The sequence below is a fragment of the Pteronotus mesoamericanus genome, unplaced genomic scaffold, assembly GCF_021234165.1.
Source record: "Pteronotus mesoamericanus isolate MK-2021 breed Mesoamerican mustached bat unplaced genomic scaffold, CSHL_Meso_final contig_90, whole genome shotgun sequence".
Taxonomy (NCBI): Eukaryota; Metazoa; Chordata; class Mammalia; order Chiroptera; family Mormoopidae; genus Pteronotus; species Pteronotus mesoamericanus.
The window spans coordinates 8,888,639-8,911,813 of NW_026555277.1; the positions used below are offsets into that span (position 1 = coordinate 8,888,639).

General features: G+C 52.7%; 1 protein-coding gene across 1 annotated transcript; it reads right to left on the reverse strand.

Annotated features, from left to right (window-relative positions):
• Positions 1-1,657: 1,657 nt before the first annotated feature.
• Positions 1,658-19,538, reverse strand: VIL1 (villin 1). Its single transcript, XM_054586159.1, has 19 exons — positions 19,464-19,538; positions 19,078-19,152; positions 18,079-18,275; positions 16,646-16,754; positions 16,381-16,491; positions 14,548-14,750; positions 14,358-14,436; positions 14,073-14,171; positions 13,265-13,418; positions 12,628-12,728; positions 12,402-12,539; positions 11,635-11,793; positions 10,467-10,646; positions 9,841-9,986; positions 8,960-9,104; positions 8,126-8,314; positions 6,608-6,676; positions 5,108-5,248; positions 1,658-1,771 (listed from the first exon to the last, which is right to left on the reverse strand). Exons 1-19 carry the CDS (start codon positions 19,536-19,538, stop codon positions 1,658-1,660), a joined length of 2,484 nt encoding a protein of 827 aa, XP_054442134.1.
• Positions 19,539-23,175: the final 3,637 nt, after the last annotated feature.

The window sequence follows — 23,175 nt, forward strand, 5'->3', positions numbered from 1 at the left end:
AATAGGTCTTAACCTCTGAAAAACTTTTTTTAACTTGGGAAACTAGTTTGTTAGGCCTAGAGTTTTGTGACAGAATTCTTCCACTGTGTCTCACCACAGTCATTGACTCCTTCATGGCATGCTTTGATTACTAGACTTCAGGCAGTCTCTTTGGTTGTATCATATTTATAAATGAGTAGATTTTCTTTTCCATGTGTGCTATGTGTCTGAGGTTTTGAAGTTTTAATTAAAAAGAGTGCCAGTGTGAATATAAGCAATTGATTTTGGTGACATTGGACTTTTCTTAAAAGTACAGAGGTTTGAAGAATAGGCATGTACACTGGCGTAAGAATAGAGTGGATTGGGGGTCTGGATCAGGACCCAAGTCTCTTAGGTCATGTGCCAAAACAAAAGCAATTGACCGAACTGGTCTTTCAAGCATGAGGATGCAGAGAGTGAGCGCCCATGCGGTAGTGCACCGCCCTGGTCCCCAGGTCTCCAGGTCTCCCTCCGACTGCTCTGGCCGGTTACCGTTTATGCCAAGGAAAGGAAAACAGAAGTGAGCCTCCTACGCTTGGCCTAATTGAGCCACTGCCAGGTTTGCTGGTAGCTTTGGCCACATTATCTGTAAGGTGATTTTCTTTGTGTTCTGAGTGACTTCTGGTTCTAATTCTTTACGTTTTGTATGGAGCAGCACTTTATCTGTGTTTTAGCAGAACTGTTCCTCTGTATCCTTTACAGTTTTTCCTTGTTTTGATTTCCTTTTTAAATTATGCATAGAGTTTTTTTGTGTGTGAAATTAAAGCCTTTATTAACCTTGTGTCTGTTCAGCTTATTTCGGAAAAGCACATATTCTTGCAGACACTGAACAATAGTTGTTGAAGTTAAGGAAATCACCTGCTGTTGGCCTCTGCCTTGGGCTTTCCGTGCATCATGGTTAAACCCTAAAGGAAATGGGGTGGCCGTCCAGTGCGTGCCCAGAGTCAGGACCAAGTTCCCGCTGCTTTCATCTGAGGAACAAGTGAGACTTTGCAGAGACTGGATACATTTGTAAACCAAGGGTCAGTCTTAACTGTGCCCTTTCTTTGCTTTATTAAGAGTTCTAAAAGAGGGGGTAAAATCACATTTGCATGTCACACTTGCCTTTAGGCCTCAAGCCTGGACCCAGTGGATATGTTGCTCTCGCCGAGGACTGGTTAGTAAGGATTGTGAAAGCTACTCGGGCCATCTCTTAGGCCACTCAACTCTCTTTCAAAGAAGAGATCCCCTTTAACTTTTCCCCCAAGGAAGGCTGTGAGGAAAGAATATGTGAAAAGGGGAAACCATTACTCTGGGAAAAGGTATAAATCTGAAAAATGCTTCAGCCCACCTGCCATTGATAAAAAAGCCTATGGAAGACCCCACAGAGCAAATATTCCCTGGAGTGTTTGGCTGCTCTTCTAAGAAGGGGAATCTCAGGGCAGTGATGCAATACCCCAGGATAGAAAAAACGTGACCATCTTTTTGAGAATGGAAATTGGGACCACAGGCTCTTTATGGAGTCGTCATCATTCTGGAGGAATAGGTTAGTAAACAAAAACGTTGCCACCGACTGCTGCTCACAAGGACAAGTGTAAAATTTCAATTAGCAAAGGATTAATAACGAGAGGAAACTGCTTGTCAACCACAGCCACTCTTCTCAGAATAGTCCCTTTGCTTTCTTGAGGTTTTGTTGTTTCCACAGAGGCAAGGCAGAGAAGGCAGCTGGAGTCATCCCAAAGGTCTTGCTGAAATCCTCAAGGGACAGGTGCTCCTAGAAGAGAGGGACCAGAAGGCAAAGGTCACATTCTTCTCCAGGGTTTGCTTTGATGAGTCACACAGGCGTGGTATAGAAAGCAAGTGAAAAGCAAAAACAGGCAATAATAGAGTCAGGAAAGGGATGAGGCGGGTGACATTGAAGTCCCAAGAAATTTGATCCCTGAATTGGGAACGTAATAAAAAGGATGGTAATATCCACGGCTGGAGTGGCTCTGTTGGGCGTTGTCCCACAAACCAAAAGGTCACCGGTGTAATTCCCAGTGGTCAGGGCATGTGCCTGGGGTGCAGGTTCAGTTACCCAGGTCGGGCGCGTACAGAAGGCAGCCAATCATTTCCCTCCCTCCCTCTCCCTCTAAAGTCAAAAATACTTAAAAATAATAAATGGGGGGTGGGGGGATGATAACAAGCATGAGCTAGATTAGCTCCTTTTGACCAGGGTCAATTTCACACTAGCCCTGAAATAAGAATTAGGACATTGGTTAGAGTTGCTTCTCTTTCCAGGTCTTAGTTTTCTTCTCTATAAGATGGGACAAATTTCTTAAAGGCCAGTTTTCACTTCTTTGTAATGCTTTTGTGGAGATGAAAATAACACTACATATAAAAGGGCATTGGCAACAAGGTCTCTTGTTCATCTCTACTTACAAAAGAGTGAACCTACAGCTAAGAGTCACCTTTCTAGGCCTTGGGTATCTTCAGCCGTAAGACAAGGGGACTGCCTGAAATGACCCTTGCTCCCCACTAATACGGTAGTGATACTGTTTAAGGCAAGCTAAATGCCCTCACAGCACACTCAAGTAAGAACCCCAAATTAAAGCTACTATAAAAAGAGCACCCTCCAGCCTTCGTCTCTGCTCCCCGGGCACCAACGAGGGACAAGATGGGGTGAAAACAGGGTTTCTTTTCAATTAAGAAAAGTTACTCTGAAGAATACTTGATTGATTCCCACAGAGAGCCCTGAGCTGCACACCTGCAGCTGGATCCCAAGCTCAGGTGGTTCTGACGCCTCAGCTCTCTAACCTGTCATTAGATTTGCCTCCAGCCTCTAGGCAGTCTCTCCTCAAGCCTTTTAGGAGCCCTCCCCACTCCCCGAGGCGGGGCTATGGAGTGCCTTATTTTGGAAGAAGAGTAAGTATGAATGGTTTGGGCATCAGTGAACGGGGAAGAGCTGCCTACCCCAAGTCTGTTAGCAGCATTCCCACCCCCGCCAGGTCCCTCACAAGTGCAACGTCCTTGGTCTGTGAGGAGCTTCAGGTGCCCTCTGTGGTCCACCCAGGTTGGCTCTGCAGTTTGGTGGAGACTTCTGGACTTTGACCCTTGGGCTGATAACAGGGACTGCCCATCCCAGTGGACTTGTATCTTTCCACTGGTCCTGTTCTTGAACCCTGCAGGTCCTGCTAGCTGATTACTGGCCTCACCCACGGCCACATCCGCCTCTCTGTGGATTACTCACTGGTGTTCAAACACTTACATTACCCTCATGCTGCTGCCTGCAGCCAGACCCACCACCCCACTGTTTACTGTCACTGGTTCCACTTTTGAGTTTGGGGCAGCCAGAGGCCTGAAGACCTCTCCCGCCCTTCCCACACGACACTGAACCCACAGCTTACCCACAAGAATGTATGCTGCTCCCATGACAAAAAAGAGACAACTGATTTTTTCTTTAAAGACTCAAGACTTCTTAAACTACTTCTAATATGTTGCAGGTGGTGTTGGTTCTATTTGTTTCATTCAAAACCAGCAATCCTTTTAGCCTCTTGTCAATCACCTCATTCAATAATGTTGACTTCAGAAATCCTCTTTTTAAGACACATGATAGGATTGATAGTAACTGTGGGACTCAGAAGACCTGGTTCCTGGTCTATCTCTGCTGCTAACGAGCTATATCACGTTAGGCAAGTCACTTCCCTTCTCTGGACCTGAGTTTTCTCAGGAGTAGAAAAAGCAGTGATAATCACAGCTTACATTTATGGAGCACATTTTATGTATGGGGGGTGCTGGGCAAATAATATTTGTAATACTATTACTACAAATAATATATTGGGATCACCCCTGTATTAGTGAGAACTCAGGTGGGCATATCTGGGAGAGAATGCATGAAAGTGGTCTCCAAGGTGAAGGGCAGGTGCAACTGCTCTGGGAACAATACGCTTCCACATAAATCAGGCCCTAACCCCTCACAGACTTGGATATTCTTGGAGAAATCCGGCGTCTCTCTTTATTCACTTTTAAGACTTCTTTATGGTTTATTATACACAGAGTAAATTTTCTCTCCTCCCGGTAACCCTCATCAAGCTAGACCTGAAGTATGTTTTGGATCTTCATGAATATTAGAAATGTGTTTTTAACAAGTTCTTGCCAAACTGCCTCTCCCCCCACCCACCCCCCACAAGGGACCCACGCAGGCTGCAGCTGCAGCTACCAGATGGGTCTTCCTGGCTCTCTCTGAACTGCCTGCCCACCGAGCGCCTATTTCAACCCGGATGTCTCCCAGGTGCCTCAAACCACATGAATGCATGATCATTCTCTAAGCTCAGTCTGACCCAGGGTGTTTTTTTGTTTTGTTTTTTAATCTTAAGGAATAATACAATTTCCCCCTCCCTCTGACACATCTTACCCGGTACTTACCAAGTGTCATTAATTTTACCTCCTAATATTTCCCTAAACCGCCTCCTTCCTTTTAGCTACTTTACCACCACCTAGTCTAAGCTCCCATCTACCTCTCAGCCTCACTCAGAGCGGCTGCTTTTGCCACCTTCCAATGCATTCTTCACCGAGCTGCTACAGTGGTCTTTTAAAAGTGTAAACCTGACCACCACCTGCCTGCTTCCACCCTGATAGCTCCCTTCCCCTTTTAGCGTGACACCGCGTAGAGGGCCCTGCTCAGTCCAGTGCCTGCCCCGCGGGCCAGCCGCCCCTCCCCAGCTCGCAGGCAGCCACCACTCTGGCATTTTGATCCACCCTGTGCTTATTCCCTGCCCCTGGGCTGTGTGTATACAGTTCCGTTCCCCAGGGATAGCCCACTGTGCCTGAACAATTCCTGTTCATCTTTCAGAAGGAAGTCTTCTCTGACTAAAACAGGTTCCTTTTTGTAATACCCTTCGTGGCACTATCCCCACTGAAATTAAATAATAGTATAACCATGTTCCTCTGATCTCTCCTTGCACCGAAGTTATGTTCATGTAACTTCACATGAAGGCGGAGACCAGGTATGTTTTGTTCACCAGGCCGTCCCTACCACTGAGTCATCACTAGGGCACAATCTGGGGATCAGTTAGTATTGTCCAATGAATGGACAAGCCTTAGCTCTTCCTCCTCCTCCAGTCTGACCCACCTCCTTCTTGGTGGGGTCCACACCCTCAGGGAGCTCCTCCACAGGTTTGTTCACCAGCTGCTCCAGGGGATAGACGGGTAGAGGCCCAGAATTGAGGTTGCTGTTAGCATTGAACACTTCCTGTTTAGGGTTTGTGATCTCCTAGGGGAAAAAAGGAAACCACTGTTACTTCAGCTGGTTTGTGGCTACCTTTCTCTCTGAAATCAACACTGATCCTAGGGCACCTCCTCCAAGATGCCTTCCATGCCCCTCCTCCCCACACCAGCCCATGCACATACACATACACACACTCATAAGAACACAACACATTGGATTGGACCCATGCGCTTTATAAAGCTTGCTGGTGTGTATCCAACCAAGGCCAGTTGGTTCAAGATGACTATTTCATTTTATGACCTAGGAATTTCTCGATGGCTTCCCCCAGATGTTTGAGGTCTACCTTGGACCTTTGGGACCCTCTTTCTTTTAGCTGTTGTGAAATCGTCATCTGTAAAATCACACAGCCATGACCTATCTGTACATCCCTGCCAGTACCATCAGTCTAATAAGAAGGGTTTAGGAAAGCCATGGGGTTCTCTGCCTGTGGGAGGGGCTGAGGAGTCATGTGTGGTATCTCCTGATCAAACAGGGGAGCTTGGGAAATTGCTCCTGTGTTCTGGACACATTTCTGCTGAGTCTACTTGGCTTCGTTTCCCTGCAAGCCTGTGAACTTTTTTTTTTAAGATTTTATTTATTTTTAGGGAGAGGGGAAGGGAGGGAGAAAGAGGGAGAGAAACAACAATGTGTGGTTGCCTCTCATGCGCTCCCAACTGGGGACCTGGTCTGCAACCCAGGCATGTGCCCTGACTGGCAATTGAACCAGCGAACGTTTGGTTCACAAGCCGGCACTCAGTCCACTGAGCCACCCTAGCTAGGGCAAGCCTGTGAACTTCTTAAAGGAAGGGTTTTGCTTTCATATTTCCATATCCCAGGCCTCCAGTCTACATACATTTCTGTTACAAGCTGAAAGATCTAAGGGGTTGCCATTATTTTACCTGTAGAAGGGATCCCGAGGGTGACAATAGTATGGAAATCATTATTTCCCAAAATGTCATTATCAACTGACTGCATCATATTCCCTGGATGCTTTATTAATCTCTCTCTCTCTCTCTCTCTCTCTCTCTCTCTCTCTCTCTCTCTCTCCTGGGTCTCAACACAATTCTACAAACCAGACCTTGGGTCAGTAGTTTTATGTGCTTCCCTCACCCCTCCCCAGCTCCCCATCACCAGACTCTTATGCATGATAAAATTTAGGAATCATTTCACCAGGAAATGGAGAAGACAAAACAGCTAGAAACACTGAAGTGAAACAGCAAGAAAAACTTCCATGAGAAGTGGGAAGAAATGCTGGGAAGTAAAGCACAGGGCGCTGGCACCTTCTCTGGAGCGCTCTCAGCCCCCCACAGATGTGAGCCTGCTCAGATGACCATGACGGGGCCCAGCCACCTGCCCCATACTCACAGCAGTGATCTGGCTCCAGTCCCCAGAGTTGCTGAGCTCCCCCTTTAGGTCCTCATAGGATTGGGCGTTCTGCATATAAAGCAAGTAACACATTAGACCTGGTTCTCCGCAGAGACTATTTTCCTTTAAGAGTTGAAAGAAGGCTGGCCCAGGGCCTGGGGCTGAGAAAGGGAAGCAGGAGGAGGCAGAGGCTGGAGGAGGGTCCCTCAAAAAGGAGAATGGACATTGAGGATCAGCACTGAAGGAGTTGACAGGTCAGAAAAGGCCAGCAACATGAGGACTGAGAGGGGTATGACCTTTCCCTGCCCTCAGAAGCCCATGCAAGCAGCCTCTCCCAGCCTTACACTGTGTAGGCTCTGGGAGACTCTGGGGCGCTGAGGAACTGGGAGGCTCCTCTCAGAATTGGGAGGGAACCCTGCCACAGAGGAGTGAAGGGAGTAAGAGGGTCCATGGCTCCACCTGGAGCCCCCTCTCCATATCCCCAGGGCCTGTACCAAGCATGGCACATCATGAGCTTCAGTAATGCTGAATGAATGAATTAGTGAATGCGTGAATGAAGGACTGGAGTGTGAGAGAAGCCAGCACAGACTTGAGGTGAGGCAAGACCGCCAGAGTCGTTGACTTGGGACACTGATGATAAGAATTTACGAAGTTCTGGCATCTGCAGCCTTGAGATTTGTTTGAATCCATCCTCAAGACTAAACCCATCTACCACTGAATTTTTCCTTATGTATTTGAAGAAATTAATCAAAGCTCTCTGTCTCCCTAACCTCATCTTTTGAGCCAAGCACACCCAAAGCCACCAGGCCAGAACTCATTTTAAGCTTAGCCTTCCTCCTTCCTGCGCAAACCTTCACTAGGGGTCCACAGTGAGGGCCTGCTTCTATCTGGGGCCAGTTTAGGGAAATCCTGTGGAAGGACTGTCTCTCGGGTAAGGACCACACGTGTGACCGATTTTGCTTAGAATTTAGTGCCACGAAGACATCCGTCTGTCCTTTAGAACTGGCATGTCTCCTTTCACGTGACATGAGGACCTACCAGCGCTGTCCCCTAGAAGTTTCTGTGATGGTGGAAATGTTCTCGCTCTGTGCCACCCAGTATGGTAGCCAAGAGCCACATGTGGCTATTGAGCACTAAAGTGTAGGTAGTGAAACGCTGAATCTTTAACTTTGTTTAATTTTAATTAATTTAAATTCAAGTAGCCAGTACAGCTCTCACCAGTAATATCCAACAGCGTTGAGCTAAATCCAGTGCACAGGCAAGGTACTGTCACTCACCTGGGTTTTGATAGACTTCTTTCCCTCCCCCAACCCCTCCAGGGGGATTAATGGTCCTACCACAGCCTTACTCTTCCTTCTAAGGCCTCTCTAACCCCTCTACCAATATATCACATATCAGTTACCACAACAGAACAAAAGACCCTGGGAGGTCTGCCTCGCCACTGGGAATACCGTGAAGAGGCCACCCAGAGAGGCAGTGGCCGGGCTATGAGGACCAGGGTGGGCTGGGGCCACTCACACTCCACCTGAAGGGATCCCACGCCAGGAACCAGCCCGTGAAGGTGGGGGGCTCGTGTCCCTGCTTCACCAAGATGATGGGGGTCTCAGGGTCCCGGCCACTGGGGTGGGTCTTGAGGTACTCCTGCACTGTGATGGCGGCAGCTTTCTTCTCGTCCTCGTTGGCATGCTTCCCGATCCAGAAGAAGACCTGTGGGAACCAGGAGCTCTGACAGTCCTCCCTGCCCTCCCGGCCCGTGGGCCTCTGCCTCGGCTCGTCCAGGCTCAGGTAGGTCCACTGTGGAGCCTGCCCTGGCACGGGCCCCTCTGGCCTTGACTTTGCACCTACCTGGGCAATGAGGAGGTTGGACAGATGATCCCTACTTGGATAGTCTACAAATGTGTTACTTTGAAGCTAAAGCCCCTCAAAAATATTGCTCTGCTATGTGAAACAAAGTGGACTTGGAGAAAAGATACATCCCACACAGTAGCCCCTCCAGGCTGCCTTCTTCTTCCTTAGGCTCTTGTGTTTATAATTCTCCCTGGGAAGAACATATATGGGAGCCAAGGAAAAGTCAAATCTTCTCTTTCCCTTTCCCCTGGCTGGGTAGCTCATCTGGTTAGAGCACTATCCTGATACACTAAGGCCAAGGGATCAAGCCCCAGCCAGAGCACCTACAAGAATCAACCAATAAATGCATGTGTAAGTGGAGCAAAAGATCAGCGTTCCCTTCTCTTTCTCTCTCTCTCCTCCCTACCCTCCCTCTCTCCCTCTCAAATCAGTAAACAGAAATTTAAAAAAAAAAATCTTCCTTGTCCCTAAAGCTGGTATTTTTGGGGCACTCCCCAGTCCTACCTGGTCCCAGACATCGAGCAGAAACACATCATCCTCTTCCAAGTCGTCCTGATTGAAGTCGGGGATTTCTGTGGCCAGGAATCGCCCGGTCTGGTTGGAGCACTCAAAGAGCCTGGGGGTGATGAGCATGTTTTCCTGCTGCAGTCTGCAGGACAGAGAGGAGGTTGTGTGGGCAGGAGGAAGGTGTGGGAACAGGAGAATCAAGGGCACCGAACTCTGAGGGGCAGCTCTGACATGGAAAGCCCACCCCCTAGGAAAACACTCTTTCCTCTAATCACACAAAAGTTCCCCCTCCTCCCGAGAGCCTGACAATGCTCCACGGGAGAAATTCCCACTGATTTTTCAAGACTTCAATTCCAGTGGCTCTTCTCTAGTCCTGTTTGAAAGCTCTTTCTGATATCTTCCCTCCATCCCTCCTGCTGCTTCCACAGTACACGCCCTTTTGCTTTTAAACTAGGGGTCATGGATCTTCTTAAGAAAAACCATTAGAAAGAGGGTTTACAGCTGGTGGTGCTCAGCATCCGGGCCCTATGTCAACCCCAAAAGGCAGGGACTGCGTGCACTCTGACATCTTCTTCCCAAAGGGCAAACCTACAGCCCCGCCCCTTTCTCTGCCTCCCATGGCTATGAACTCTCTTTGCCAGGGAAAGGCCCTGCAAGGCCCAGGCAGACCATGGTGAGCAGCACAGACACAGCCCCTGTGCCTCCAAGGCTCCGAGGGCGTGGACTGCTCCTGACTCATACTGTGGCGCTGGGGGCCTGGCACTCAGGGTCCTCAGTCCACGCTGGCTGCAGACACTGGGCCATGAGGGTGGAGGTGCTGGGAGGCTCTCCAGCCTCAGAAGGTGAGCTGGAGGCAGAGGGACCCCATTGTTACTTGCCTCTTGGTGCTGGCATAGGGCGCCTTCCCGCCCAGCGCCATCCAGAAGTTGGCCGGCTCCTGCCCTTCCACCACCACTTGCCTCTCCGTCCGGGAGATGGTGTCAGAGACAATCTTGGCCATCTCCCGCTCGTCTCCGCTACAGCCCTTGGGAAAGGAGGGCTGGATGGGCTGGGGGAAGCCATCTCTAGCACCGTGCTGCTCCCCGCCCTCCCGCCACGTTCACCGAGCTCCCGGGTCTGCGGGCGCTCTCCTGGACCCTGAGCCCATGGCCAAAATAGGGACAGTTCTCCCACCCTTTCCTCTGACACTCCAAAGAATGTCAGAGACGAGAAGCTTTGCTCTCCTTACAAAGTGGGAGAAGGACTACAAGAGGCTGAGAGTCCTCATTACAGAGATAGGGGAAGAGGCAGTGACAGGCACAGGGGTAGCAAGAGGGAGCCTAAGGCACAGAGACAGACCAATACCAGGATGGACAGGGGTGGCCAGAGACAGACAATGAGAAACTGACTCAGACAGAGGCAGAGATTCTGAGAATGGCCAGGCCCAGAGCTGCAGAGGAGGGGACAGGGCCAGCGGCTCCCATCCTGACCCCTGTCTGCTCTGAGCCTGGGGGCCCACACACACCTTCCCACACCACAGGTAACAGCAGGATGGGGTCTTGAGGATGAAGACATCGTTGGAGTTGAGGGAGGCGGCCCGGGCCGGGACCTCAAAAGCCTTGGTGTTATTGGCGCTTGTTCCCCGCACCTGGAACAGCCGTGTGGAGGGCACGGGCTCCACGCTGTTAGCCCGGGAGGTGCCTCCCTGCGGGAGAAGGCAGGAGTAACTTAGTAAAGAAGAAAGAGGGGCGCAGAGAACCAGAGAGGAAGAGCGGCTGGCCCTGCCCCTCCAGGTCTGCAAATACATCAAACTAATCTTTCCAAAACATTTGGTCACAGCACTTCCCTGATCCGAAACCTTTGATGGCTCCCCACTGCTTATGGACTAGAACCCAGCTCTTCAGATGATGAAGGTACAAACTGCCTGTGCAGATTTACTGGGCTCTCTCCAAGCCTTCGAGCTCACCGTGGCCAGGCTTCTCACTGGTCCCCACAGATCCCTTCCTCTGGCCCTTTTTCCTGGCCGTGCCCCCTGCATTGCAGGCCCTCGCTACACCTCTGCCGAGCTCATCAACTGACCCCAATGTCAAGACCTCCTCAAACCCCCTTTCCACTGGTAGCTCCACGCCTGTTCCCAGATTACTGTATTCACATTCCCCTTTCACCTCAACTTGTGCTACTGGCATTTAACCACACAGTGCCTCCGGCTGTTAGTTCACGGCTCTCCCAACAAGTGGGAAACAGTGTTAGCGTGGCATTCTTCTCTGCACCTTGGCACTTTGCAGAGGGCTGTATACTTAGTAGGTGCTTAATAAAGAGATTATTGATTGATTGAATGCAGAAGCTGTCCATGTCACTATGTCGGAAGGCACCCATGCATTTTGGACAGGCCCACCATTTAAGCAAATCTAGCCAAATAACTTCCTTTTTCAGGTAAATGATCAGAAGAGTTGGGTGGAGAGAGAGAGACGGCACTTGTACATGCTAAGTGCTCATCACATGGATTTTTTACAGCACTGAGTAGTTGTTTCTATTACCAGTTCCACTTCAGTGATGGAACCTCCACACTCCTCTTCCGTGGAAAATGGGCTTCACCCACAGCCCGCCACCACCCTGGTCCCTTCCCCCACCTTCTGGATGCCCAGCCCGCCTTAGCTGCGGGTCTGCCAGGCCCCTCGGTCCAGCAGCCACACCTGGTAGACCACCATGCGTCCCTTGAAGATGGACATGAGGTGCGGTGGCTCCTTGCCCATCGGGACTCGGATCTGGACGGGTTCATTGTTGTACTTCTGGTCCAGGATTACGGCCTGATAGGCCGAGGCTGTGATCTCGTCCTGGCTGGCCTGTCTGCCCTGCAGATGAGCGGACGAAAGGGGTGGGATGAGGTCCAGCCCTGATTCTAACTCCGTCCCTGACATCAGCACAGCTACATCCCCGATTCTGACCTGGCCCCAAACCCAACTGTCTTCCCCATCAAACCCCACCTTGGTCACAGCCAAAAACCCGGTGTGACCCCGACCTCAGTTCTGACCCCAGCCCCACACCCAACCCTTCCCCGGCCTCAGCCCAGCCCTGACCCCACACTGCCTCTCCTCTTCGCTGTACCTGTCTCGGGGAGACACCATGGCTACCGCACCACTCACCCCAAGCACCCAAGCGTTCCCCTGCCCCTCACGTCTGGACATAGAAACCCACAACCAGGGCAGGCAAAGGGAAAGTGCGGGCGGCCATGGAAATGGGAGGGGAGACTCAAAAGGGGAAAAAAACAAAAGGGAAAAGTGTTGTGAACAGGCGGTACTCAGTGTCAGTGGGATCTCACAGCCAACAGTCCCAAGCTACAAAAGCGGTGAGCTCCCCATTACCAGGCATATTCAACACAAAGAGGATGGCCACTTGGCAAGGGCATAGTGGGTTAGGAACTGAGCGGGCTGAGCTCTGGACAGGGTGGGTGGGGCCTGACCTGCCAGATGTAGAGCAGGTAGTGGGGCTTCTCCCCGATGAGGTAGGTGTAAAGCAGCAGGTAGCAGTCACCCCCGTAGAAGTGGCCCAGCCACTTGGACTCCACAGGCACCAGCTCTAGGTTCTCAATGCGCCACACCTGGGGCCAGTACCAGGCTGGTGTGAGGCCCAGGACAGGCTCCAGCAGCGCCTGCCCACCAGGGGAGGCCACCCTCCCCTCGCCACACCTGTACGTGCCCGCTCCCGTCGTCTACCATCTTCTGCTGGGCAGCCATCTGAGGCTGGACGTGCATGGACATGGCATCAAACTTCACCTGCTCCACCTTGGCTGGAGTGAAGCGAGTCGTGATATTGTGTCACTAGCTGAGGTCCCCCAGGTCCTCACCACAGCCCTGAGGGGTAGCTATAATCCTTACACCCATTTTAGAGATGATGAAACAAAGGCCTGGGAGATTCAGTAGCTTACGCGAGGCTACACATGGCAGAGTTATAATACAGAACCACATCTCCCCGCCCCTAATTCACCAGGGCAGCTGGGGGTGGGGGGACAACCCTTTACCCTTCCCAGGTGCCTGGCGCTGAGTTTGCCCTCAGCCAGTGCAGTCTGGTGAGAGGCTGAGCCATTTGGTCCTGAGAGACCTAACCCCACTCCAAATGAAAGGCAGGTCATTCTCAGCTCCCATTTGTGACAACTCTTGAGTTTATCCATGTCCCTTTATGTCCTCACCCGACCCGGGGAACACAGGCCAGGGTAAAAGCGCACATGGAAGCGGTGTGGCCAGGAGGGAGGGCAGGAGGCAGGTCTGGGTACCCTCCTGGCCCCGCTCCTGGCTCCCAGCCCACCCTGCCTCACCCAGCCCTCACCCACGGAGCCCACGGTGTGGGTTTTGCCCAGGCCTGAGGTCCGGCCGGGCACCGTCCACTTCTGGAAGAGCTGCTGGAAGACGGCGGACTCCGCCCCATCGTTCTGCACCTCCACTTGCGTGTTTGGGGGGTACTGCTTGGCTTTTATGAAGTTCTGGGAAGAGAGGGGGTGGTTGGGACTGTGTCTGCCTCTAGCCCCCACCCCACAGTGCAAGCCAAAGCCTGGCTCTTATCCCAGACAGACCCACCCCTAAGCCCACCCCTGGTCCCCAGCCCAAACGAGAACCCAACCGCAGTCCCAATTCTGACCCTGCTCTGGCCCCAAACCCAAGTTCAAATTAGACCTTAAACTTGACACCACCCCAAACCTACCTCTGACCCCTACCCCAAGGCCAAATCTGACCCCACCTCAATTTTAACCCTGGCCCTTAGCCCTACCTTCAACCAGGAACCCAACCCTCAGTCCACCACTGACCCCAAGCCAGTTAGGGCTACTGACTCTAGCCCAACAATGACCGCTCTCTGACTTGGCCCTGCCCCGTGCTGACCCCATCCTCTATGTGTGAAGGACAACCTTCGTTTTTCTCGCTCTCTTCTCTGAACCCAGCTTGAGGTAGAAGCCCATATCCTGAGGAGGCCCCCTGGTGTGCAGAGACTCCAAGATGGCTACGAAGCAGCCCCTCAGGCCCCCAGGCCCGATCAGACCCAGAGCCTCTGCTGGCCCCTGTGTCTGATCCTGCCTCCCTCTTCCTGGGACTCTGTCTCTCTTCCCTCTCCTCACAATCCTCCCTCCCGACCCCATACCCACCAGGGCCTGGCTCATGGCTCCCTTCCGCTCCTCGGCATTGGCATTCTTCCCCTTCCACACGTAGATCTTCAGGCCCCCCTGGTCCAGGATATAACAGTCCTAGAGGCATGAGAGAGAGGCCCAGAATGAGAGCCCAATGGTGCGGCCATGCTGGGCTGGGGAGCTGCCGGCACGGAAGGCCTCCCTTGCACACCCGCCTGGCCCTGGTGCTGCTCGGCTTGAGAGAGCTTGGGCAGGTGCTGGGGGTTGGGAGGCCTGGCCGGGGGAGCCTTCAGACCCTCTCACCTCGTGCTTGAGCAGGTCTTGTGTGAGTGGCCGCGTGGCGACCTCTCTGACCACCAGCTTTCCTGCTGCGTCCGACACGCTGTAGGACAAAGGTATGGCATAGACCAGGAGGGGTCTCGCCCAGTTCAGCCAGGGCACCCTGCCCCCAGGAAATCTCTAGCGCCCGGGAGGAGCCCGGCTGAACACTCACTGGTACAACTTGAGAGCGGCCTTGAGTGCGGGCTCCACCACTGTGTCAGGCACAGCTGCCTTCAACTCCCTCCGCTTGCCCAGCACTTGGTTCATGACCTCCATCAGCTGCGGAGACTCCTTCTCGTTCTCCCCGTCCACCACTCCTATGTAGGTCCGTCCGCCCCGCTCCTGGTCTCGGATCTCCTTGGCCAGGGTCATGCCCTGCAGGGAGGCACCCGGTGACCCATGGAAGCTGGCCAGGGGCAGGGCAGCACCCACCATCCCAAACCCTGGCAGGAGACCAGAGCCCACCCTGCAGCAGCCCTGAGGGATGAGGCACCTCCCTGCTCTCCTCCCTTGACTGGGACCAGGCTTTCAAGGTGCACGTGAGGAAACCAGGTGAAAACCCGCTGAGGAAGCAGGTTTCCTCCTTGGCAGATGGGTGTTTTGGGTCTTCATTTTTGACATTGTTTGAAGTGTGTGATTTTACTTCAGTTTTGGGCAAAAGCTGAGCTCTGAAGATGACAGTACTCAGTCGGTTTGCCCCGTAGCATGCTCGAACGCATGCGCGCACGCACACACAGTTTCACATGTGCACACATACAAAAGCACAAACCCATACGCCCAGAAGCTCATGTCCTCATACACATACACCCCCCCCAGGGTGAATAGTCCACATGCGCTTGCTCACATGACACATGCATGCAGAGTGCTTCCTCATGTGCTCGCACACACTCGCACACAACCTGGATCACCCTCCTCAGCGCAATGTCTACTGTTCAGTTACTGGCATTGAGTCCCAGGCCTCCTCTCCCTCTCTTCCAAATGCTCACCCAGTCCCATATTTCTGTCTCCAGCCCAGCTCTCTCCTCTCACCTTATTGATCCAACATCCATGGCAGCCCCATTTTAAGATGTCCAAAACTGAACTCTAGATTTTTTTCCCAAATCTATTGCTTCCTGATATTTCCCATGTCAGGAAATGGGACTCCATCCATCGCTACACTTGCTGACACACGGTGCTCTGAGTTCTGCCTCACCCTCCTCTCCACCCCTGTGCAACACACAATACCAGTGGGTTCCGCCTTCCCAGTCCAAGGAGCCGGGGCACCTGCCCCGCTCCTCACCTGATGGACAGAGGGATCCCTGTGTCCCCTTGGCCCCTTCACTCCCCCCTTTTTGTCACTCAGAAGTCATATGGCCTTCCACAGCCTCCCTGGCACTGAGAGCAAACCCCAACCCTCTTGCACAGCCCTCTGACCACATGACATGCCCTCTGAGACCGGCCTCCCTCCCCTCCAAGCTCCCTGAAACGCCCATCTCATGCTCTGGCTGCTCCGGCCGTCCACCCTCCCCAGCCGTTTCTCTCCTACCTTAGGGCCTCCTCCTCCCCACCCTCGCCAACTCCCAGGAGCCTTCCCAGAGTCCTCAGAGCTGCACACCCCGCCCTTCACTTCTCGAATATTCCCCTCATGTCCATCTCCCCCACTGGAAGGTCAGCTGGAGACCGGAGTCAAGGCAGGGCTCTGCCTGCCTCACTCACCATTGGATCCCAAACACTTGGCACAGGCTATGCCACACAGCAGGGGCCCATTGTCTGAGGCGATCAGCCACAAGTGCGCACTCGCCAACTCCAGCATGCATACCTCATCCCAAACACGTGGAGGAGGCTCAGGGCCACCTTCCAACACCCGCCCCCCGGGGCAGTCAGGGGAGGGAGGCCTGGGGAAATGAGGGTGGGCTGGGGCAGCCGAAGTCTGGAAGTCTGACCGCGGGAGGCCAGGTGCTGGTGTGCTGGCGCAGGTGGGAGCCAGGTGGGGCTGGGGAGGGGGCGCTCCATGAGCAGGGTTTACCCTGAGTCTCTCCATACGGTTACTCTCCGGCCCGTTCCACTGGATGATAAACTTCCCAAGGTCCAGGAGGAAAACATCCCCACGATTAAAACTCTTCCAGGACATCTCCACCTGGAGAGCCATGGGGGAGGCGCAGAGCCACTCAGACCCCATCCATCACCCATCATCTCTTTCCCATCGCCCCCCAGCCCCTCCTCCTCCCTGGTCTCCGCCCTCCGCCCAGCCGAGGAGGGAGATAGGAGGCCATGCTCTGGTCGTGGCCCACCTCTCCAGCTACCACGTTCCTCTTGCCCTTCACATGCAGCAGCCTCCGGACGTCACTGGAGTTGGTCTCCACGTGCTTCATGCCAGAAGCCACGCCCCCTTTCCGGATCCTGAGAAGAGAGGTGAGCTGACCCTAGAGAGTGAGCTGGGAAGTGTGACAGGGTGCTTGGCTGCCACTAGGGCCATCTGAGGGCTGGGCTGGGCCTAGGGAGAGGTGCATGAGACAACCTCAGGTGCAAACCTGAAGGAGACACTCACTCTCAGGGTGCTACAAGAGGTAAGGTCGGCGTATTGCCTACATTTGCACATCCATGGCAGTGAATGCCTCCTTAAAGTTCGTGCCCTAGACTGCCTCACTCCCGCCACCTTAGTCTCTCCCTGCTGCCAGGCCTTCAGAGACAGGTGCATGGTACTGCAGAAAGACGGTAGAGAGCAGAGATTGATGAGAAGGAAAAGAGGGGAGATTCCATGGACTGAACTGTGTCCCCTCCCAAGCTCATAAGCATAAGCCCTAACCCCCAATGTGATGGTGTTGGAGGTGGGGCCTTGGGGAGGTAACAGATTTAGAGGAAGTCCAGATGAGGTCATAGGGGTCAGGCTCTTATGGTGGGATTTGTGCCCTTATAAGAAGAGACATCGAAGCATTTCATTCTCTTCACCATGTAAAGATAGTGCCACGGTGGCCATCTGCAAGCCAAGAAGAGAGCCCCCACCAGCAACTGAATCAGCTTGCACCTTGATCTTGGACTTGCGAACCTCCAGAACTGTGAGGAAATTACTTTCTGTTGTTTAAACCACCCAGTCTATTTTTATATTTTGTGTTTTCTGTATTTTGCTATGGTAGGCCAAGCAGACGAAGACAGCAGAGGTGCCAGCTCACATGCCCAAAGGAGTGAATGCTGCTGTAAGTGTGGGAAGAAGCGGGGCAGAGAGACGAAGGGGAGGGGTGGGAACTGTGGCTAACTGGAGAGCTCCTGGCCTAGCCTTCAGATCCGTAGCAACTTGGCTCCTGGCTATGTGTTTCCATGGTAAAAGTCCAGGTACTGGAACTTCAGACTTTTCAAGAAAAGCTGGGAATCTGGGCTTTTGGTGTGAAAGGCCAGCTTTAGAGATAGGAACATGTCATTTGCCAGTTCTTTAGAGAGGAGACTTGATGTGACACCCTGAAAGCTGATTTACAAAATTCATGGTACACAGAGTTACAGAATTTCAGAATGGCATTTGGGCAGCCAGAGACAACAGTCAGAAAAATGAAGACCAAGGATAAGGCAGCAGCAGGAATGGGAGTCAGGGGGTGGAAAGGTGAACAAAAGGGCACCCTTATGGGCTCCCCCGCAGACTCCGGCTGCCTTCCCAGCTCCAGCTCTGTCCCCGGCCTCAGTTTTTCTCCCCTTCTCCAGCCCCACTCCCCAGCCTGCAGCGCGCCCTCCGTACACAAGCCCCTTCTTGAAGTAGCCTCGGAAAGCCTCGCTCTCATTGCCTTGGACCTCACGGTGCTGGACAGCCCGGCCCTTTAGGAAGTCGTCCATCTGCGTAGTATAGATGGCTGCTGCCCCTTGCTCATCCTGGGACGAGGCCTGTCCAATCCAGTAGTGGATGTCATAGGACAGGTTGCTGCCCGTCTTGTGGATCTAGGAAGAGGAGATGTCCAATGTGCCTGAGACTTTGGGTTCACACAGCCCTCTCCAGCCTCCCTGCTTTGCACAGTTTTCCACACATGCAGCCTGGGCCACAGATGAGCCCTGAGTTGTGGCTCCAGCTCTTCCATAGTCCCTGAGACAAGGGGCAAGTGGCTTCCCCTCTCTGGGTCTGGCTCACCTCCTCCTGGAAGTACTTTGGCTGGACTATAGCAGCACTTCCCGAAGTAATGTGCACAGACCATCAGAGGTCCACGGGGTGGTTAGGTGATACACAAACAAATGCATATATGAAATTATTACGTAAATATTTTATAGCTACTGTCCATTTGAGACACAGGATACTGCTTTCCACTTATGGTAATGATATAGAGTAATGTTTTTAAATTAATGTATTTAAAATTTAAGAGTGAGTTATATAAGAAACAATACAGGTGCACTGATAGTATAAGAGGTACCAGGATGTGGCCAAAAACAAGGAGGTGATACAGAGGTAACTGTGGATTTTGGAACTGTGGACTCAAGGCAGGGTGACATTCCATCAACTCAGAAGGGGCCCCAAGACTATGAATCTACAGAAGGCTACCTCAGTCGGGAGCTCAGTGGCCCAAGGGCAGGGAGAGCCTCTTACATCTCTGATCTTACAGAGCTGCCACTAAGCTGGGCACCTGGGTACACCTGTCCTGGAGTGAAGCCAGGCCAGCTCTCCCCACTGCCTCAGCCTAAAGTTTCCTCCCTGACACCACAGAGGGCTTTGCTCTCTGCTCAGCCCCCTCCCTTGCCCACCCCCACTCACAGCCAGGACTATGTAGCAGTCACCGTCGAAGAAGCAGCCAAAGGTGCTGGGAGGAACAGGCACCATCTGCATGGCCTAGGGAGAGAAGGGAGGTCAGAGGGGCTTGCCCTGGCCCACGCAGGACCCCCAGTGTCCTCCTCCCTTAGGCATAGAGAGCTGGGAGGAGGAAGGCACGACAAAGCTGACCAGGAGAAGGGCTGTGAGGAGGGGCGGAGGTAAAGGAGCAGAAGAAAGAGGCCATACCTGAGGAGAAGGGAGGGGGGCACTTGGGGACAGGCACCAGGGGCTCCCATACCAGCAGGGCAGGATTGGAAGACAGTGAGAGTGATCCCAGGCCCTCCCTCCCCTCAGTCCTCTCCCCCACCCCACACCCCGGCAGACCTCACCTCGATCCTCCATATTTGCACCCCAGGTGTGGTGATGTTGAGGGAGCCTTTGACTTGGGCACTGAGTTTGGTCATGGCGATGAGCCTAAGGGGGAGGAGGTGTGAGAGGAAGGGCTGAGGAGCTGGGAGCGCCCTGGGGTTCAGGCGCTGCTCTTGCAGCCCAGCCCTGAGAGCTCCCAACAGTGCTCGGAGGCCAGGGCTCAGGGACCTGGGGCGGAGGCGGCTCCCCACGCCGGGCCCTGATTGACTGAGGGCTGAGGCCCAGCTCTGATCTTGCCACTCCCTTTCTCAGACACCTACCCTGACTCCCTACCACCTCTGAATAAAGCCCCTGCTCCTTAGCCTATCGCTCAAGACCTTTTTTCGGCCCCAACCAATGTATCTAGCCCCAAACAATTCTTTAAAATATTTTATGTATTTATTTTTAGAGACACAGGAAAGGGGGAATAGAGGGAGAGAAGCATCAATGTGAGAGGAAAACATCAATTGGTTGCCTCTTGTACTAGCCCCAACCAGGGACCAAACCTGCAATGCAGGCCATGTGCCCCAACCAGGAACTAACTGAACCAGAGACCTATCACTTCGAAGAACGATGCCCAACCAACTGAGCCACCCCAGTCAGAGCTAGCTGCAAACAATTTTTTCTTTTTGAAAAATTTTCATGAAAGCCATGCTTGGTTAAAAAAAAAGTCATACAGTTGTTTTTTTTTTAAAGGAAAGCAAAGAATAATAAAGGCTGAAAAATTTTTTAAAAACAGGTGTTTGAACAAATGCTTTTACATGAGGTTCTTAACAGCATTATTCAGAATAGCCCAAAAGGTAGAAACAACCCAAATGTCCATCAGCAGATGATTGGATAAACAAAAGGTTGCACATGACCACAATGGAGTGTCCGTTAGCGGCAAGAAATCCCGCTACATGCCACAGTGCGGATGACCTTGGATACATTATGTTCAGTGAAAGAAGCCAGACACCAAAGGCTTGTATTATATGATTCCATTTACATGAAATATCCAGAGTAGGCAAATCCACAGAGGTAGCATGGTTGTCAGAGGCTGAGGGAAGAGGAAAATGGGGAATCACTGGTACTGGGTATGGAGGTTCCACCTGGGATGTTGAAAAAATTCTGGAACTAGACAGAGTGGTGATGTTGTGAATGTGCTGAATGCTTTAAGGTGGTTAAAATGGTAAATCTTATGTTATGCGTTTTACCACAGTAAAAAGGCATATACAGCAGTGTCCTGTTCCTTCCTAGCTACGCTCAAACACCCATCGATCACTGTTCTTGTGGCCCACAAGATGTAGACTCCAGGGCGCAGGGGGCAGGTTTATTTGTTCAGTACTGAATCCTCAGCATCTAGCACAGTGCCGGCACTTTGCTGGGTGGGTGAATGAATGGATGGATGGACGAGTGGGTGGGTGGGTGGGTGGATGTTTGGATTGATGAGTAGGTAGGTGAATGAATGAATGAATGAATGGCAGCTCCCTTGGTGAACCACCCTCTACTCACTGAAATAGAAGAAATCTCCCTTCTCCAAACATCTTAAAATATATATATATATATTTTTTTTTTCTATACACACACACGCACACATTATTTCTAGAGAGAGGGGAAAGGAGGGAGAAAAAGAGGGAAAGAAACACCACTTAGCCTCTCGGACTCCCCTAACCAGGGACCTGGCCTGCAACCTGAGACCTTTCTGTTGGTGGGACCACGCCCAATCCACTGAGCCACACCAGTGGCCAGAGGCCTCTTTTATGGTATTGTTATGGCACTTTCAGTTTTGACCTGCAGCTGTGTCCTTCGTTTCAGCTGCTCATCAGAATCCCCTGGAGAGCCTCCAAATAACACTGACACTGCAGTGCGCAGGCCGCTCCCCCAGGGCTTCTGAGTTAATTAGGCCAGGGTGGGGCCCGGGCCGGGGTCCCTTTAAAACGCCCCCGTGATGCTGGTGTGAGCCGGGGTAAAGGACAGCTTGCGACAAGTTGTTCTTGTCCCTGGTCTCCAGCCCCTCTGCAGGCTGGAGTCCACCCCACTCCCCCTGAGCTACCTCCCAGCCTGCCGCAGTCACCGGCCGTGGGAGCTCCTTGAACTGATCCATAATGAACGAGAGGCCACGGGGCCCCCACGGATTTAGCCTCAATGACAGGCTGGAATGTCTCTATCTAATCTCCGTCTGCACCTTGACTCTGAATCACCTCTTGGAATAATGACCTGGCCTTTCACTGCTCAGAAACACCCTGTCCTGAGTCCAGAGGGGCGACTCCTCACCCTGGCGTCCTGGAGTTTAGGGGCAAGGTCTCCCTGCCCAGCGTCTGATTAGCATCCCCTCCAGTAGATCAGGGCCACCTGCCAGCCCAGAGCTTGTGGGAGCCCCTTGTGCCTGGGTCCTGCCTGATTCCCTGCCGGCCATGGCATCTTTCATGAGCTCAACCCACAGGGACCCTGGGGTTCACAGAATTCCTGGTTCCGTAGAACCAACTTGGGTGCAAAGGAAGGGAATGCTCATTTTATTTTAATCGCCACCTTTGTCGACATCCCCCTTCCTCCCGGGCAGATTCTTTGGCGCTCACTAGCTGCATGAACATGGACCCCGTTTCTTCACCTATGAGGTGGAAGGGGTCCACTAGGTGATCGCTAGAGTCCCACCAGGGACATGCTGTGATTCTAGGAGTGCACAGCGAGGGGAGTGGAGGGTGGACATGAGGAGGCGCCTCTGGCTTGTGCAGCTGGGACTTGAAAAAGCCAGCGCTCTCCCTCCCGAGAGACAAAGCAGAATCTGGGATCTCCCGCCTGAACAGAGATGGAGGAGCCTCCTCAGAGCCAGGGGTGGGCCAGGGGGTCGTGGGGAGGGTGGCTCTGAGAGCCCTCATGCTGATTCTCACCCCCCATCTTTGTTCCTGCTGTCGTCCCCTTTACTGATAGCTCCCCAACTTGCATTATTTGGCTGACCCATGTTCTTCTAGACTCAATTTAGGCACCATTTCTCCCAGGAGGCCTTCTCAGAATCCTCATCTGGGGCCCCAAGCATCCTGGGCCGATGCCTCTTTTGGCCCAGCCGACCCACACGGCGATAAAACGATCTGTTTGTAAGTCCGAAGTCGTCTCGGCCAAGGACCTAGTCGTGTTTGTCTGAGTAGCCCCCTGCTCCCAGCACATGGTAGGTGCTCAGCAAATATTCATGAAGCTGAAAGACTGAACTGTGGAATGAAAAGGGAAGGGCCTTCCTGAGGCCTTGGAGGGAGGGAAGCTTCCTGCCCAGCCAGGTCCTGTCTTTCCTTCCCTCTCTGCTGCCCTATTGTGCTCAGAGTTTGGGCTCCAGAGAGCTCCGGGGACTGTCACTGCTCTTAGTCCTCCGTCATTCAGTCCTGAACTAGATAGGGATGCGGCAGTCCCTGAAACAAGGACACCCTCCTGCTTCCCAGGCCCAGCACAGCAGAGGGAGTGGACATGCTTCAGCCCGCAGCCTGTAGACTCTGCCCGCGCCAGCATCTCAGGATGCCTGAGTGGCCTTCCTGGGAAGGAGGCAGTCAGTGCGTCCCAAGACTCTGATCTGGACATGCCTCTTGCCTTCTCCCCATAGTGGCTGGGGGGGCCAAAGGGATGATGAGTCCTGGTGGATGGGAGATGGAGCAGAGGTGCCCCCTGCCTCTGCCTTTGCCCATTATTGTTGTTGCTGTTGCTCATGCTCTGGGGTCTAAGAGATGAGAG

What these genes read in the sequence shown, in the direction of transcription:
- VIL1 (XM_054586159.1), bottom strand. Translation starts at nt 19,538, where the DNA reads ATGACCAAACTCAGTGCCCAAGTCAAAGGCTCCCTCAACATCACCACA. An exon ending in TACTTCAAGAAGGGGCTTGT is followed by an intron (nt 16,755 to 18,078) that starts GTACGGAGGGCG and finishes CTCTCTTCTCAG; the next exon opens with GATCCGGAAAGGGGGCGTGG. An exon ending in ACTGGAGCCAGATCACTGCT is followed by an intron (nt 5,249 to 6,607) that starts GTGAGTATGGGG and finishes TTTTTCCCCTAG; the next exon opens with GAGATCACAAACCCTAAACA.